The sequence below is a fragment of the Ctenopharyngodon idella genome, chromosome 13, assembly GCF_019924925.1.
Source record: "Ctenopharyngodon idella isolate HZGC_01 chromosome 13, HZGC01, whole genome shotgun sequence".
NCBI lineage: Eukaryota > Metazoa > Chordata > Actinopteri > Cypriniformes > Xenocyprididae > Ctenopharyngodon > Ctenopharyngodon idella.
The window spans coordinates 9,583,806-9,600,794 of NC_067232.1; the positions used below are offsets into that span (position 1 = coordinate 9,583,806).

The window sequence follows — 16,989 nt, forward strand, 5'->3', positions numbered from 1 at the left end:
TGTCATCTTGCATTTTTTCATTGTTTCCTAACATCCGGAGTCATTCACATATGTTTTACTCTCTGCCCCCATGTGTGCCACTGTTTGCATGCCTGGTGTATCATAAAGTTGAAATCCTGGGCTTTTCTGTGATATTAAATTTTTGTAATTTCTTAGGCGCCAAATATGATGTTTGTTTTTTTCTCAGTCTCAGACAATTAGACAGACATCCTGTGAGTTCTGTACGTGATAAATGAGGGGGGTTTCATGAATGAGAGAGCCAGAGGAGATGATGTCACCTTTCTGTCTCTTTAAGAAATGTGCAGACGTTTAAGAAATGTTCAGACATGTGTTTCCTGTTCAACACGCTACTGAACTTCCAGTGTTGCTGTTTTTTTGTTTTTTTGTTTTTGGCTTCTGTGATGATAATATCTGATGTATAAGCTTAATATTTGCATCACCTTTTATTTTAAGCAGCGGCAAAGTGCAAATAGCGATAGATGCTATTTACACTAAGTGTAAATAGCAATTAGATGCTATTTACAATAAGCATATTAATTATTAACCACTCGTTAAGCACTTTATTTCCATTTTTTAAATATTTTCTTCATTTTTATTGAAAATATATGCTTTTCTGATCTGATTTGTGATGGGAAAAGAGAGAAGAGCGTGTTCAGCAAAAGGCGGATTTGAACTCGGGTCGATAGCGTCAAAAGCTACTTTCATGCGCCATACTCTTAATGGCTTATGTCATTGCAGACATTTAGTGGTGCTCATCTTTTTTAATCTTGTGTGGCCCAGCCAGACATTGGTGAGTGGAGTTAGTGTAAATAGCCTTTGCCAACAAGACAGGCTATTTACACTTATTGTAAATAGACACTCCGTTTTAGGCAACTGTGCATCAATTCTGAGTGACTTTGTAGAAACCAACATAACGTTGACTTTTCAGAAAGCTTAATCTTAAATTTCTTAAAAAGAATATAGTTTAAATGGACTCACATTGTATATTAAGCCGTTTGGACTGGGTTCATTGCAGACCTATAATACTTAGGGTCATTGTAATTAAACACATATGCATGCCGACCTCATATTCACCCTTTTTTTCCTGGAAAGATGATCCATTAATAAAATATGCTGTTTTGAAATTAAGAAATCACTTCCAGAGGTTATCACTGTCCGCAGCCCATTCACTGACCCGCTGATGCGGTCTTTATTGCTCAGCTTCTTTTACAAAGACTAGATAAAGAGATATTCAGTCAGAATCTAGTTAACTTAAAATTATGAATAGAATTTAGGTTTTTAATTCAACAAATTTAGACTTATTTTTTAAAATTATGTTCTTAAGATGGGTCAACTGTCTGATTATATCGATGAGGTGGATTTGTGCTTGTATTTTATAGTCTTGAGCACCATCTGCTGGACATTGATGTTAATGTTCACTCATCTTGGGTCAGGTATAACTACATGTTGACTTTACAGATTAGTTTTAGATCTATTTAGTTATTTCTATATCTATCTGCTATAAATACAAAACAAAATCTGCATATATTTCTTTAATATGATTCACCAAAAACACAAGCAGTGTAGCAGATTTTTAAAAAGTTATCTTAATCTGACAGCCTGGGAGTAAAATGCACAACACAATTAAATGAATTTAGAAGGAAGTACAGCTGAACAAATCCAAATCAGAATAAATGAAATCATAAAAGCTACTAAAATGCAAATTTTGACCATTGGAAAAAGATTGATGTAAACTGGAATGTTATCAGACCCTAAACAGAAAGCATGACCTACGGTATAAGAATATCTCTTCACTGTCAAAGACAAAGTAGAGACAGCAATCACAGTCTTTAAAAAAGGAAGACACAGAAAAAACATTATCTATCTATCTATCTATCTATCTATCTATATCTATCTGTCTGTCTGTCTGTCTGCAGTGCTGGGTAGATTACTTACAAATTGTAGTCCATTGCTGAATACAAATTACATTATGAAAACTGTAGTTAGTAATGTAATTTTAGGTAATATTATCTGACTAGTCTTTGTTACTTTTGGATTTGACCCTACTTTTAGCCTTAACTTGTTTATCACAGATTTGAATAGGATAATCTTGTACTATCACAATCATCAGCTGGAGTGCCCTTGATAGCCACCAGAGGGCACTCTATCCCAGACTATTGCCACTCAATCAAGGACTACATTTCCCATAATCCTTTGCCTGGACTCATCATGCCTGATTACATTCAGCTGTTGCTCATTAGCTCATTACCTCTATAGTATTCATTACAAGAGACTGGACAGGATTCACAGTTACAATGAGAAATTGCTTTTATGATGTGCTCAAATGACTAAGATGTGGAGGTTGAACAAGTAGCCTATTTTTGAGAATTTCCGATATGATCTGAGAAATGCACCAAAGTGACTGAGAAAAACTGTAGGGTCTACTATATCGCTATATTTTTCACAAACTGCTCCAGGACACAATGGTTGAGGATCCAAATGTAGTAGTTTAATTTAAGGGTAATCCAAAGCCGTGATCCAATAAAAAGGCAAAAGATCATAAACATGGGCAAACAGTCCCAACAAACACCAGGAAATATATTGAGCCATGATACTTTTTGTGGTAAATACAATCTAAGTTGCTCCTCTTAAATGTATGAAAAAATTATCAACAACATTCCAATTAGGGCTGGGTAAACAATATCGATTTCTCGATTTTAATCGATTCTCATTTTTACGAACCGATATTGATTCTTAATATATTCAAAGAAAATTAGAAAGAATTAGAGATGTGAATGGGCTAATTGTTAGATAATGTGATGTAATGTATCACTACTGCTTATCTAAAACATGGAAAATTCAGTAGGCCTATTTAAAGCGTGCCATATGGCTGGGCGATATAAAATCTGTATTTAATTAAAAAAAAAATGTATTACATTTTTTTTTATTTCATATCCTGCCCAATATTTTTCTACAAACAATGTTTGTTAACAATGTCAGCGCAAAATAAACATGACTAAACATCTGAAGGTATGTTAAAATATACAGTACAACTTACCGAAATCCGTATCATGTATATACCCAACCCTAATTCCAATACAGATGATTAAATTGGTAAATAAACATTTGAAATATTCGATGATAATACCTAAAATGCAACATCTTACAATAGAAAATGCAAGCTTTGGTGATAGAAAATGTTCTAACAAATTTTTAAGGAATTGTTTAATACAACGTTTCCAGGACTTGTAAAGAGAGCTTATATATTTCGTCATTATGAGAAGAAAGAAGTGAGTAAAATTAGAACCAATTTTCTTTCATTAACCCTAAATGTAAAGAGGTGCACTTCAAAATTATGAATCATATATACCCTGCAAAATAATTTTCAAGAATAAGATTTAATGTTGGAGACTCAAACTTATGCCAAATATGCAAGTTAGAGATAGAAACTGTTGAACACTTGTTTTTTCTATGTAATTTGGTAAACGCATTCTGGAAGGATGCATCCAGCTGGATGCAGCAAAGAATAACAGTAAGATTGACAATGTCATGGGAAACTATTAAATGTGGTTTGTTAATTAAGGATAAAAAGGTATCTTATGTAATAAATAATGTGTAGCTTTTGCTGAAATTTTACATACACAAATGTAAATTTTTCAAAGCTCTTCCACGATTATTGGTTTTTAAAGAGGAATTTCGAGTATATCTGGAAACACTGAGAGGGATGAAAAATCCCAAAGCATTGTATCTTTACTCCCATAACTTAAAGAAAAACACTTCCTACACCCCTACATTTTATTTTATTTTTATTTATTTTATTTTATTTTTTCTCTTTTTCCTTTTTCTTTAACTTACTTATTGTTGAGAATATGTAGAGTGTGATGTAGCCTAACAATTGATTGTAATCTCAGTCCTTGTTTGTAAATCTTTCAATTATGATTGCCTTTTTGTTAATGTTCAACATGCATATGAATAAAAAAATAAAAAAATAAAAAAATGCATTATTGCATTGAAAAAACGTGGGCAGTGGAATGGGAAAAAAGCAAAGTTAACTTTTTTTAACTGGACCGCCGCGTTTTTAGTCAATCATATTGTAGTTACGTTTTTAAGTTGACTAGTTACATCAGGAAATACTGACAGAGTACACTGCTATATTGACAACATGACTAAGCATTTTTACTATCTTGTTTGAGAACAATGACACAAGGACTTGTCATTCTGAGGGCAGCTCAGGGCATTGCTATGTTCATTGACATAAATACTTAATTTTGAGAGATGAACTAAGGATTTTGAGCAAGTTACAGGCTTTTGCAGATAATCTATTGTGGTGCTGTTTGTAGGAATTGTTTCGAGAAATGCACTTACTGGTTTGCAAATCATAAGGCTGATTCAAGAAATGTACCAAAGCGTCTGAGACAAAAAATGTAACTCAAAAAGAGAAAACAAATTGTTGAGAATTTGTTATCAACAAAATGAAGTGCTATCAGGGTTTCCCAAACTGGGGTTTGGGACGGAACTTTATTGTAATTTTAAAATAAAGACAATCAAAATAAAACACAAAAAAAGTTGAGTAATTACACAAAACTGGAAGACTTTCTGAACATACATAAGCAATAGGCTGTTTTAGAAAGGATAATATAAAAGATAAAAAGAAGAATTAGTGAGAATCAATAAATTATGAAGAATGTACTTCCATTTTGTGAATAGTAATCATGTAATCAATAAAAAATAACTATTCTGATTATGAGTATATCTATTTTATTATTTTTACTCATTTGTCAAATGAATCATTTATTTATGAATCACCATTTATCCAATGATTTGTGTAGATCACGTACAGAGAGTTTACAAGAAATTATGATTTGAAGATCCAAACCAATTTTCGTCACTGGAGTTACTTTCACAACAAACGAGTGCTATTTTCCGAAGGTCCTCGACGACACGCTAACTTGAAGAGCTCCACGGGCTTTATTTTGTCTTTCTGTATATGGCATCGATTATGACCAACTGATCCTAGATCAAAGCTGATGAAACCCAGGCGGCTACTAACGAAGCGCGCATGCGCGGACATTGTTTCGATTTTGACTGGAGTAGCAGCTGACTGGCGTGGCCGCCGTCAACAACAGTTTTCACACAAGTGCGCAAGTCAGCGCTACTGCTGTTCCCAATCATTCTTTTAGGACAGCAAGATTTAGTTGTTTTGATTTTCAGGTGCGGTCTGTTCCTCGTTTTTTTCGTGCCTGGTGTTATGGAAAGCTGACATTTGGGGGCGTGTAAGACTGCAGGCTAATATCTCACATCGAGTTGTTTACGTGTAGCTAGTTAGCCAGTTAGCAAATCTAACATCCGACCCGATAGCTCGTGTAAGGATGAAATGGATAGTTTTGTTGTTTACTATGGATTAATACGTTCGTTTGACAGGTTCCACAATTCTCCACATCAGATGTGGTCGGTTCAAGCAAGTTAGAAACGCAAGCTGACGCAAGGTAAGTCACTACCGGCTGACACTTTGTATTAGCTCGCCTGCTAGCTGTGTGCCGATATCAAGGTAAATATGTCATGAATAAAAATGTCTCACTTACGAATCATCATCTACGCTGTCCACAGTAAAGAATATCACATTAGCCTCTCTAAAGGGCCTACACCCTAATCAAACACGAGTGGCCGTCATAGTGTTGAATGACAATGGTTTTGTATTATAAATGTCTGATGAGGTGTATTATTGATGTGTACAGATGGAGAAACCCCCATTCAGACAGAATCAGGTCTGTGGGTCATGGCTTATGAAGGAGAGGCTGGGGACAGGAGGATTTGGCCATGTCTACCTGTATCAAAATCAGGTATTGCTCTGCCTTTAATGTTATTACTAACTACTCTACATGTGATAGGCCTATGTGTTGTTTTCTTTGCTCTTTCCTATTGTTGCTTAGTTATCTTACCGTTAAACATGAAGAAAATGTTGAATGTTAAAGTTTTCCATTGTTCACTCTCAATATTATTTTTTGCAGGAATCTTCAGAAAAAATTGCTGTGAAGCTCTGTCGCCTTGAACTTAATGCAAAAAACAAAGATAGATGGAGTCGGGAGATCCAGATTATGAAAAAGTGTGTACATCTATGGCAATTAAATGTTTTTATATTATTAACTGTTAACAATTTTAATAATATATAATGTGTATATATGGTAAATGTGTTTGTGTGTGTGCGCGCACGTATATACTTTATTAATTTGTTATTTTTTCATCCCACTTTTCAGGCTGAAGCACCTTAATGTGGTGACAGCAAAGGATGTGCCTGATGAGATGATGCACATTGCCTTGAATGATTTACCACTTTTAGCCATGGAATACTGTTCCAAGGGAGACCTTCGAAAGGTTTGTTTGTGTGTGTGTGTTGTGTGAGACAAGGGGCCTTTTCCTTGCATCATGTCTCATGTGCCCTCTGTTGACATTTATACTAACTCATTTCTGCTCTTTGTATTCCTTCTTGTAGTTATTGAGCAAACCAGAAAATTGCTGTGGGTTAAAAGAGAGTGAAGTGTTAGCACTACTCAATGATGTTGGTAATGTGTCATTTCAAAACTGTCATTTGTATTTTTGGTGTTTCTATCATTGCTCATTATGGGTGGTAAGTAAAACAGTATATTTTTTTCCAACAGGTTCTGGAATCCAGTACCTCCATGAGAATAAGATCATTCACAGAGATCTCAAGCCAGAGAATATTGTGCTACAAGATATCAATGGAAAGGTATTTGCTGTTTAGTAGTTTGATTCTTGTTAAATAGACACAACTTTTCTAACCAGAACTCGTCTTGATGTCTCTGCAGCTCGTCCACAAGATAATCGACCTTGGCTACGCCAAAGACCTGGACCAGGGGAGCCTATGCACTTCATTTGTGGGGACTTTACAATATCTGGTATGTCTTTGCATTAATCTGTGATAAGAAAAGGCGATTATCTCAATTCAATATACACTACCGTTCAGTATGGGGTCACTGCAATTTTTTTAGTTAAAAAAGTTAATACTTTGCTTTAGGAAGGATGCATTAAATTGTTCAAATTGATAGTAAAGACATTTATAATCTTACAAAAAAAATTAATTTAATTTAAATTAAAAAAACTTCTTTTGAACTTCCTATTCATCATAGAATCTTTAAATATTTTGACTGGAGTAGCAGCTGACTGGCGACTTTGAACTTTCTATTCATCATAGAAAAAGTATCACAGTTTCCTTAAAGATACTAAAGGGTTCACCCAAAAATTAAAATTCTGTCATCTATTACTCACCCTCTTGTTTTTCCAAACCCGTAAGACTTTATTTCATCTTCGGAACACAAATGAAGATCTTTTTGAAATCTGAGCTATTTCTGTCCCTCCATTGACAGCTTTTTCCATTTATTTTCTTGTCAGAGTGCACCAGAATGCTTCATTTACATGTTAAAATCACAAAAAAAATTCTCATGGCGGAGGATGACTCAATTTAGTACATAAACATGTCACCTTTTTCACCTCTTTTGAGTTTGTAGGTATGAATATATTAAAATGGAAAACATTTATTTTAAGTTTAATAGTGTCTCACAATATTGCTGTTTTCACAGTTTTCATTTTTGATCAAATAAATGCAGCCTTGGTGAGCATAAGAGACTTCGTTTAATAACAATAAAAAAATCTTACACTACCGTTCACCGTATGGGGTTGGTATCTCTACATATTTAATGACTGATGATGATGATGATAGATGAATTCTTTAAAGACAATAAAAAAAAAAAAAAACAGTGTCTTTGTAATATCTGTTTATATATTTTCCTAATAAATATCTTGATTATATTTTATATATATATCTTGAGATCAGTGTTTCTCAACTTGTGGGTTGTGACCCAAAAGTGGGTCGCAAGGCCATTTTGGGTGGGTCGCGGAGTGTGTAGTCAAAGAAAAACAAAAACAAAAATTATTTTGCTTTGCTCTTCTGTCATACAGAATGCCCTTTTCCATTCCACTGGGCTACTATTCCATAGTTTTTCTATGTAAACACGCTAGACAGACGTGTTTGACCTTTGTGCTTGTATCTTTTGCAGTGTCTCGTGCATGATATGGTGTCCTAAAAACGTGCCGCTCAAGTAAAAAAAACAACAACAACAAAAAACATGTTTCTAGATTTTGCAGGGTTTTTTTTCCCCGTTCCACTGACCTGCATCTTGCGTTTTCCTGTTTTATTATCTGCTGTCAGATGAGATGTCAGGCTAAATGCTAGTGTCATTATTCTAACGTTATTTTCGTAACTTGTTAGGGCCGGTTCACATAGAATCTGTTTTTGCAGTCAAAATTAAGAGCATACAGCGTCGTAGTTACATTGTCAATTACCAAAAAGTACCAACAGATTATGTAAGTGGTACGTTGTGTGTTCGCTGGGTATGATGTTTATTCTATTCATCAGGATCAGTGTCCATATGTTTTATTAACAGTTCATGTTAGTATTTTGTATTTACAATGGTAATGACCACCAATTCTATATTTTTGATGACTCTGGTGGCTCATACCAACTTACTAACTAGTTTGGGACTGCTGCCTTACCTTATAAAAATGTTTATTCATCACTGTTACAATTTATTACTTATAATTTATGTATAGCCTATGTTGAGTAAAGTGGGACAGTACTTGTGGGTATGTCAACCATTTTTTGAAAATTAAATTTGCTTGGTTCAGATTCCTAAAAATTTGGGTTGTGGTGTAATGGTTGAAACCAGTAAACCAGTTGAAAACCACTGGATTAGGTTATGTTATTTGTTTCAGGCTCCAGAGCTGTTTGAAGGCAAGTCATACACAGTCACTGTGGACTATTGGAGCTTTGGCACCATGATCTTTGAGTGCTGCTGTGGATTTCGGCCATTTCTTCACAATCTCCAGCCTGTGCAATGGTATATGTCCTGATAATCTGCATATTGATTATGCCACAATGCTTATATCTTACATTCACATGGAATCCATTCATATAGTCAAAATAGAGCATATTTGCTTTTTCTAGGACAAGCAAAGTTCGAAACAAAGGTCCTAAGGACATAATGGCTGTGGAAGATATGAATGGCGAGGTCCGCTTTTCCACTCACCTTCCGTACCCCAACAATCTGAGCAGGTAGCCTTTATACAGACCAAAAGACTTTGCTTTTTAATTGCTGTTACCCTTTTTTCTGTGTCTCTGGGTTGACCAATTGTTTTCGGTACTACAGGACACTACTGGAGCCCTTGGAGGGGCTGCTACAGCTGATGCTGAAGTGGGACCCAGTACAGAGGGGAGGAGGATTGAATCCAGACACAAAACAGCCCCAGTGCTTTGCTATTCTAGATCAAATTCTGAACATGAAGGTTTGATATAGGCATTACTGCATTATTACATTAAAATGTTACATCTTTACTCTGTTAATTTAAGCTTTCTTCTGTACTAGTGCAACATGCTGAAGAAAGTTAATCTGCTTAGTTTGGATCAGTGGTGTCCTGTTGTTTTGTCATGGATAGAAAGTCATTAGAGGTCTAGGCTAGATAAGTAGCAAAAAGGAATTGACGCATGATTTGTTTTGTAGGTTGTGCACATCTTAAACATGACTACGACCCAGGTTCACTCCTTTCTGCTTGCTCCTGATGAAGGGCTCCACCCTCTGCAACAGAGGATTGAAACCGAGACCAAAATCGAACTTTTGAATCAAGAGCTTTTGCAGGAAACAGGAGTCACGTTAGATCCTAGGAAACCTGCTGCACAGTGTGTGTTAGATGGGGTAGTAAGTATTTTTTGGCCTCTTGAATGTGTTCTCATTCTCCAAAAGAACATTTTGGTAAATCTGCAACAATTTATTTCTCCTTTTTTTTTTTTTTAATCATTAGAGAGGATGGGACAGCTACATTGTATATCTGTTTGACAAGAGCCTGACCAAGTACTCGGGACCTCTAACGGCTAGAACACTTCCTGAAAGTGTGAACTTTATTGGTCAGAATTTATTTATTTATATGCCTCTTCTATGGATAGTTTTGTTTATTTAAATATCCTTGCAGATGCTACTTTTTTTTTTTTTTTTGTAAACTTTTAGTAGAACCATTTTTCTGTTTTAGTGCGGGAAACCAGAACTCAGCTCCCTCTGAGTACCCTTAAGAAGGTTTGGGGTGAGGCAGTTAGTTACATTTGTGGCCTCCGAGAGGACTACAGCCGCCTCTTCCAGGGCCAACGTGCAGCCATGTACGTGCATTACATTACCATGCCCTACATTACTTTGTATAACTTGTGTTTTGGGACTTTTTCTACTTACAATTCATTGTTATCTCTGTGTGTTTGTGTTTGTAGGTTGAGCCTTCTTCGCTACAACACCAACCTTACAAAATTCAAAAACATGATGTTTTCATTTTCCCAGCAGCTGAAAGCAAAGCTTGACTTTTTTAAAAGCAGCATACAGTATGACTTGGAGAAGTACAGTGATCAGATGCAGTATGGCATATGTAAGTTTTTATGTGCTCAATGTTTTTGAATAGTCAAAAAAAATCATTATCTTTAGTTATAATAACAAAATCAACCTCTCTTTCTGAAGCTTCCGAAAAGATGTTGAAGGCTTGGCAGGACAATGAAGAGAAGGCTGCTGCGTTTGTACAGGTGCTGTTCTGGGCTCAGCGCTAAGGATTTTTTTCTACTGGCCCGGTCGAGCCAGTGGTTCAAATTTTTACTTGCTCAGCCAAAATTTTCACTGGCCCCACCACAACAAAGTAATAAATAAATAAATTAAAATAGTTATTGTTTTCGTTGTGTTTGACCCATGCAACCTTAATAAATAAGGTTATGACACCAAATTTCAGACACCAGTGAAATTTTACAATTCTCAATTCCAGTTTTGATACCACAGCAAAAACTACTAGCCTTAACTAATATAAATCTCAAATATTACTAAAGTAAACTATAATAAAATATGAACAAATATTAGCAATATCACAACAATAGAAAAAACATACAGTTGAAATAAATATAGTGATATTCAGGATTTTCAGGTAGGTCTATCAGTAGTTTTCAGTTACAGAAATTGAATAAAGCAATTATATGTAAAACAACACTGACAATGCAGCACTGGCCCGATCGGGCAAGTAACAGTTCTGTCAACTGGCTCGAGCATCATTCCTACTGGCCCTGGGCCATTGGGCAGTCCTTATTGTCAAGCCCTGGCTGTGGATAAATGATACACATTAGTTTTGAAACATTTAAGAAGCGATCAGCTAAATGGTCTTCGTGTCACATCATAGAGATGTATGCTGCCTTCACGTGCATCGGAATTATCACAAAGTTTCCTAGTCAGAAATTGAGCATGGATACCCTCTCAGTTCGTATTTACCACTGGAAAACTTTGATACCCAACTTTGATAATTTAATACCTGAGTTTCCGAGTTGGGCCATGACGAAAGGGAGAACGATTGCTGCTGTGACTGGTATTCTTTATTAGTTTTGTCTACAACGGCTACATAACCGTGTCTTGTTATTAAAGTAGTGCATATTTACAGATATGAATAATCACATTTAAAGCATATTTGTATGTTTTATACACAGAGAAATTGCATGTATTTGACCAAAATTCCAGATTCGTCAGCAAGCAGACTATCTAAATTGTGTGGTGAATGTTTATATGGTTGTCAGTGAATGGGACATTACATTTTATTTAAAATTAAATACCTTCAATACATTTTGGCTTTAAAAAAATGGTGTTTTGAAACCTGATGTCCTCCATTATTCCTATTCTTTCTGACAACGAAGCACTTGAACACAACAAGCTTGTAATCATGACTTCAGAAGTGGGAAGAAGGAAATTTCTTATAGCACGTGAAGGCAGCAGTAGTACAGTACCAAAAATTCAAAAGTTTGATTCTTGTGATTTGAATACATATTTTTTAACAGTAATGGTCATCTTTTTAACATTATAAATGTCTTTGCTGTAACTTTTGATCCATGTTATGCATCCTTGCTGATTACAAATTCCAGTATTAATTTCTTTAAAAAAAAAATCTTACTGACCCCAAACTTTTGAACGGTAGCATATGTGTAAATTATCATGTGTAAATTTATTGGTATGTGAGATGACATTGTTTTAGTAACAACTTACAGGTTTTGTTTATTTTTGAAGGTGGCAGAGATTGGACATCTAGATGAGGAAATAATGGCTCTGCACTCAGAAATTGTGGAGCTTCAGAGAAGTCCTTATGCTCGTCGTCAAGGAGACGTCATGGAGCAATTGTAAGCATATTCTTTCAGCTATGCATATTCATTCAGCATTAGATCTTAAACCTATTGAGATGAAATCTTGTCTCATTACAGGCAAGAGAGAGCAATTGAACTCTACAGACAATTGAAGGCAAAATGCAAAAGTAAGTACAATGCTGGCTTGCCTACTCATATGTGCATAAAATTCACCCCATGAGCAATTCCAAGTTGCCAAGTAGGTTTGCTGCGATAGTTGGTGTTACCGGTGTTCAGCCACAACACCGGTTACATCACTTGCGTTTTTTTTTTTTTTAATAGTAATAAAAATCATTTAGTTCATTTAGAGAACAGACACTGCAATTAAAAACTGAACATGTCTGCTCAATGCAGCGTGAGTCGAACAAGAGTCGCAGCACAGACCAGCAGCAGGAGTCAAATCTCATTTATCACGAGAGTGAGGAGCTGACTGACAAGACGATGGCGGAAGATTTGATTTCAAAGCGAAATGTAAAAGCGCCTATTTTCGATTTATACCCAATGCTAATGACAACCTGCAAAGGAACAGTTGTGTTTTTCTAGTTGATGTGTTTTTGATTAAGAATAATAATGAACCCACCATTCAAGCAATTGCGCCCCCAGGAAGTGTTTTCAGCAAGTTGAGCTTCCATAGGAATAAATTGAAAACCATCGCTCTGCTCCGCATCATGCGGCTGTGCACATTTTACTTTCGCTTTTTGAATTGGCGATTTAAAAGCGAGGTGTAAAAGAGGGAAAAACTCCAACGTCAGCCACTCCCCACCCCCCCTCGATTAAACGGTGGGACAATTTCCTCACTGTTGCATCCCTATTCCAAGTACTTTGCTAATTTGTCTGTGTAGACAAAATGACACATCAGTACTGTTACACAAGTGAGTTATGGGGCCAGTATATAGTTTTCTTTATTTCTCCTAGTGCCAGACCCTCAGCATGGCTACAGTGACAGCTCTGAGATGGTGAAGGTCATTGTGCAGACTGTCCAGAATCAGGACCGGGTACTAAGAGATCTATATGCACATCTGAGGTAAAAAGCATTTAATACCATCCAATGCACAATTAAACAGGATTGTGAACGTATATTTACTGTTCAACCTGCGACTAGTTTGTAAATGAATGCTAGCGTTTTTTTTTGTTGTTGTTGTTTTTATGAAAAATTCCAATGCTCTTATGTCTTTTATTTGTAGTAAAATCCTTCTGAGTAAACAGAAGATCATCGACCTCTTCCCTAAAATCGAGAGAAAGCTGGATAGCATTAAGGAGGCAGACAGCACTGTCATGCAGATGCAGATCAAGAGACAGAGAGAGTTCTGGCACTTACTGAAGATTGCCTGTGTAAGTCACATGCTTCTAATATCTCAGGGACAGATATGCTTATAATATGCACATGACCGACCCACATGATCATGGACTTCCTAATGTTATGGTTTAGTGTGTATTGTGGTAGGCAATATGACCAAAATGTTATATAACAGAATGAGTAATGTCATATTGACAGTAGCAACAGTAGCATTTTTGCTGGAAATAAAATTAAAGGGTTAGTTCACCCAAAAATATAAATTCTCTCATCATTTACTCACCCTCATGTTGTTCCAAACCGTAAGACATTCGTTCAACTTTGAAACACAAATGAAGGTATTTTAATGAAATCTGAAATTTCTGTCCCTTCTTCACAGTCTATGCAACTACCACTTTGAAGCTTCAAAAAGCTCATAAAGACGGTTAAAACTAATCCATATGAATTGAGTGATTTAGTCCAACTTTTCTGAAGAGACGCCATTGCTTTATATGATGAAAAGATGGAATTTAGGCTTATATTCACATATAAACATTTATCAACTCACACATCAGTTAGAGAGAAACGGAAGCTCAAGCATGACATGAAAGAACCAATGAGGTTCATTCTCGTGTGTTAACGCAGCACGTTTGAGCTTCCGCAAGAACCAATGATTTTTGTTCTTGCGTGTCAAGCAGGTTGGGTTGAGCTTCTGTTTATGTTCACTGATCAGTGTTTATGGAGGGACAGAAATCTCTCAGATTTCATTAAAAAATTAACGAAAATCTTCTGGGTTTGTAATGACATGAAGGTGATTAAATGATGACAGAATTTTTGGGTGAACTAACTCAAATAGTACTTCATCTGATCATTCAGTCTTAATTGGAACTTGATAGACATAAACCAAAATATACACTACCATTCAAAAGTTTGGGGTCAGTAAGATTATTTTGTGTAGTTTTATTCACCAAGGATGCATTAAATTGATCAAAAGTGAGAGTAAAGACTTTTACATTGTTAAAAAAAGATTCTATTTCACATAAATAGATGCTATTCATCAAAGAATCCTGAAAAAAAATGTGTCTGTTTCCACAAAAATATTAAGCAGCACAACCATTTTTAACATTGAAAAGAAATTATTACTCAGCTCCAAATCAGCTTATTAGAATGATTTCTGAAGGATCACGTGATACAGACTTTAGTAATGATGCTGAAAATTCAGCTTTACCATCACAGGAATAAACTACATATTAAAATATATTAAAACAGAAAACTGTTATTTAAAAATTTTATAATATTTCACAGTATTACTGACCCCAAAGTTTTGAATGGTAGTGTAAGGTTATTCATAACAAATAAATGATCCTGCTGTTGTTATAGCAAAACAGTTTCATATTAAGTAACACAAGTTAAAAACTTCTGAATAGATGAGCCATAGTCAAAGCACTTGTACAATAGTGCAGTGTTTTTTTTTTTTGTTTTTTTTTTTTTCCACATGATGAACAATTGTACTTGCATGTGTTTGTCTGCAGGCACAAAACACCACACGAAGCTCTGTGAGTCAGAGTGGAGAGATGCCCTCCTCACTGTCGACATGGAACCAGACTCAAGCCCAGTGCTCCTCTCGTCTGCCCATGTCCCTACAAGTGCCACATGAGGGGTAAATTTCTCTTCCAAAACTTAGTGAGCTGCCTACTAGCAGTGATACTGTAGTAACACAACCTCCTAGGATTCAAACCACTGTGGCTGAGTTGATCATGTAATGACGAGCGTTTGTTTTACATGCTGCTGTTTGTTTTCAGTGATTCAGTCAATCATTTACTTGAGGAGAACCAGCGCTATTTGAGTCAGCTGACCAGTTTACTGCAAGAAACCACTGAGGAGAAATCAGAGAGCATAATGGTAAGTGCTTTTATGCACTTCTTATAAGTTCATTATGTAATTCATAGAAATTCTGTATCGATCATGACATTGCATATGCTGCAGTAATACACTCACGGCTTTGCGGTGAAACATTTTTCCCTCTCTTCCACACAGGCTCAAGACTGGAGCTGGACGAAATATGAATCCCTGGTTGCTAAATCACAGCGTTTGTAGAGTCATGGTTTACTCTGTGACAGGAAGTAATTGTAACAGTCATTCTTTTAAAAAAAACATTTACTCATCATCACTGGATTGGGGTTGTGTTGACTTGTATTATTTGTTCAACATAAAATAACTTCTTTGTTCTTTGTCAGTATCTGCATTCAGTTAAAATCACATTTTGCAGTCCTGTAGCAACTCTATATATTTTGAGAATGCATTTTTTATTGACACAGAACCAACAACATGCAAACAAAATTCAGGCAGTCTATCTCAGAAAATTAATTTATTTACATACTCCATAGTTCTCTAAATGGGCTGATTGTACTTTCATTTTAGGTGGTCGAGTTTTTTTTTTTTTTTTTTTTTTTTTTTTTTTTTTATAAATATGGTTGTTCAGCATCTGCACTTTAAAGCCTCACTGTGAATGTTTGGAAAGGTGTGATGTCCGGCAGTGAAATTGGTCATGTTCAGTTAAGTGATTTTTTGAAATACTATGACTTGTGAAGCCCTAAGTAACTGTTTAAAACAGACAAAATTATAGGCAGAACAATGATGAGGATGGGAAAGGTTTAATTATTTAGTCATGGAACACATGACTAAACACCCTCCTGTTTTAGTCAAAAATATGTGTTTGGTCAAACATATACCTAGCAGCACAGTCCTTTTTATATTTTGAATTTAGCAGTGATGATGGCAACAGACATCTACATAACAGGTATTGGTGGCTAAGAATGAATGTGATCATTCATCAGTGGGCAAATTTTAATCAACGAGTTTCATCAATTCAGGCATGTTATTCCTCTTGTAAGTCACATTTTCAACCATGTTTTTGTTCAGAGATGATCAGCGTCCCACAAGACAGTTCATCACAAACTATTGTATAAGATTTTGCATATTATTTTTGTTTTGTTTTGTTGGATTATTATATGAGGATATTTCAGATATGGGTTAAAAGCATCTTATGAAAGAACACTTCGGTTTTAACGTGTTTATTGTATACATGACAAAGTAATTAAAGTGATATCCATTACGTTATCTGTGTGTTGTAAAAAGACATTCTTCTTACCACAGAAATCAGATGGAGCTCTTTACCAGTAATTCGTTGTAACTATAAATCAGACTTTTGGAAAACTTTGCAATTTGTCTCTATGAAAATCCACATCTTTCCTCAAGGCATTTTAAAAAATGTGAATAATTTAGATGTTAGGTGGCCCATCTCAATACAGAATGGATAACATCATTTTCATGTTCTGGAGCAAGTGTCATTGTTTGCATGTTGGCAAGAGAAGAGTGTCAAATTGTTGACACAACAGTGTAATGATTAAACCAACCACAAGTCAGTATGCAAATACATGTAAAAATTGCAAACAAGTGTTTAAAAGACATGCAAGTATACAAATAT

General features: G+C 35.5%; 1 protein-coding gene across 2 annotated transcripts; it reads left to right on the forward strand.

The window, feature by feature from the left end:
• The first annotated feature begins 5,024 nt into the window (after positions 1 to 5,024).
• On the forward strand, positions 5,025 to 16,622 carry chuk (component of inhibitor of nuclear factor kappa B kinase complex). Of its 2 annotated transcripts, XM_051916424.1 has the most exons (23): positions 5,025 to 5,190; positions 5,401 to 5,465; positions 5,715 to 5,819; positions 5,988 to 6,082; positions 6,234 to 6,351; positions 6,470 to 6,539; positions 6,636 to 6,724; positions 6,804 to 6,893; positions 8,767 to 8,891; positions 8,999 to 9,106; positions 9,201 to 9,336; positions 9,552 to 9,746; positions 9,850 to 9,952; positions 10,075 to 10,198; positions 10,304 to 10,455; positions 10,545 to 10,606; positions 12,117 to 12,226; positions 12,308 to 12,357; positions 13,145 to 13,253; positions 13,414 to 13,561; positions 15,035 to 15,162; positions 15,305 to 15,404; positions 15,540 to 16,622. In XM_051916424.1, exons 3-23 carry the CDS (start codon positions 5,715 to 5,717, stop codon positions 15,597 to 15,599), a joined length of 2,277 nt encoding a protein of 758 aa, XP_051772384.1. In that variant the 5' UTR covers positions 5,025 to 5,190; positions 5,401 to 5,465; the 3' UTR covers positions 15,600 to 16,622. The 2 variants fall into 2 exon arrangements, with proteins under 2 accessions (XP_051772384.1, XP_051772383.1); XM_051916423.1 differs by having other exon boundaries at positions 5,031 to 5,465.
• Positions 16,623 to 16,989: the final 367 nt, after the last annotated feature.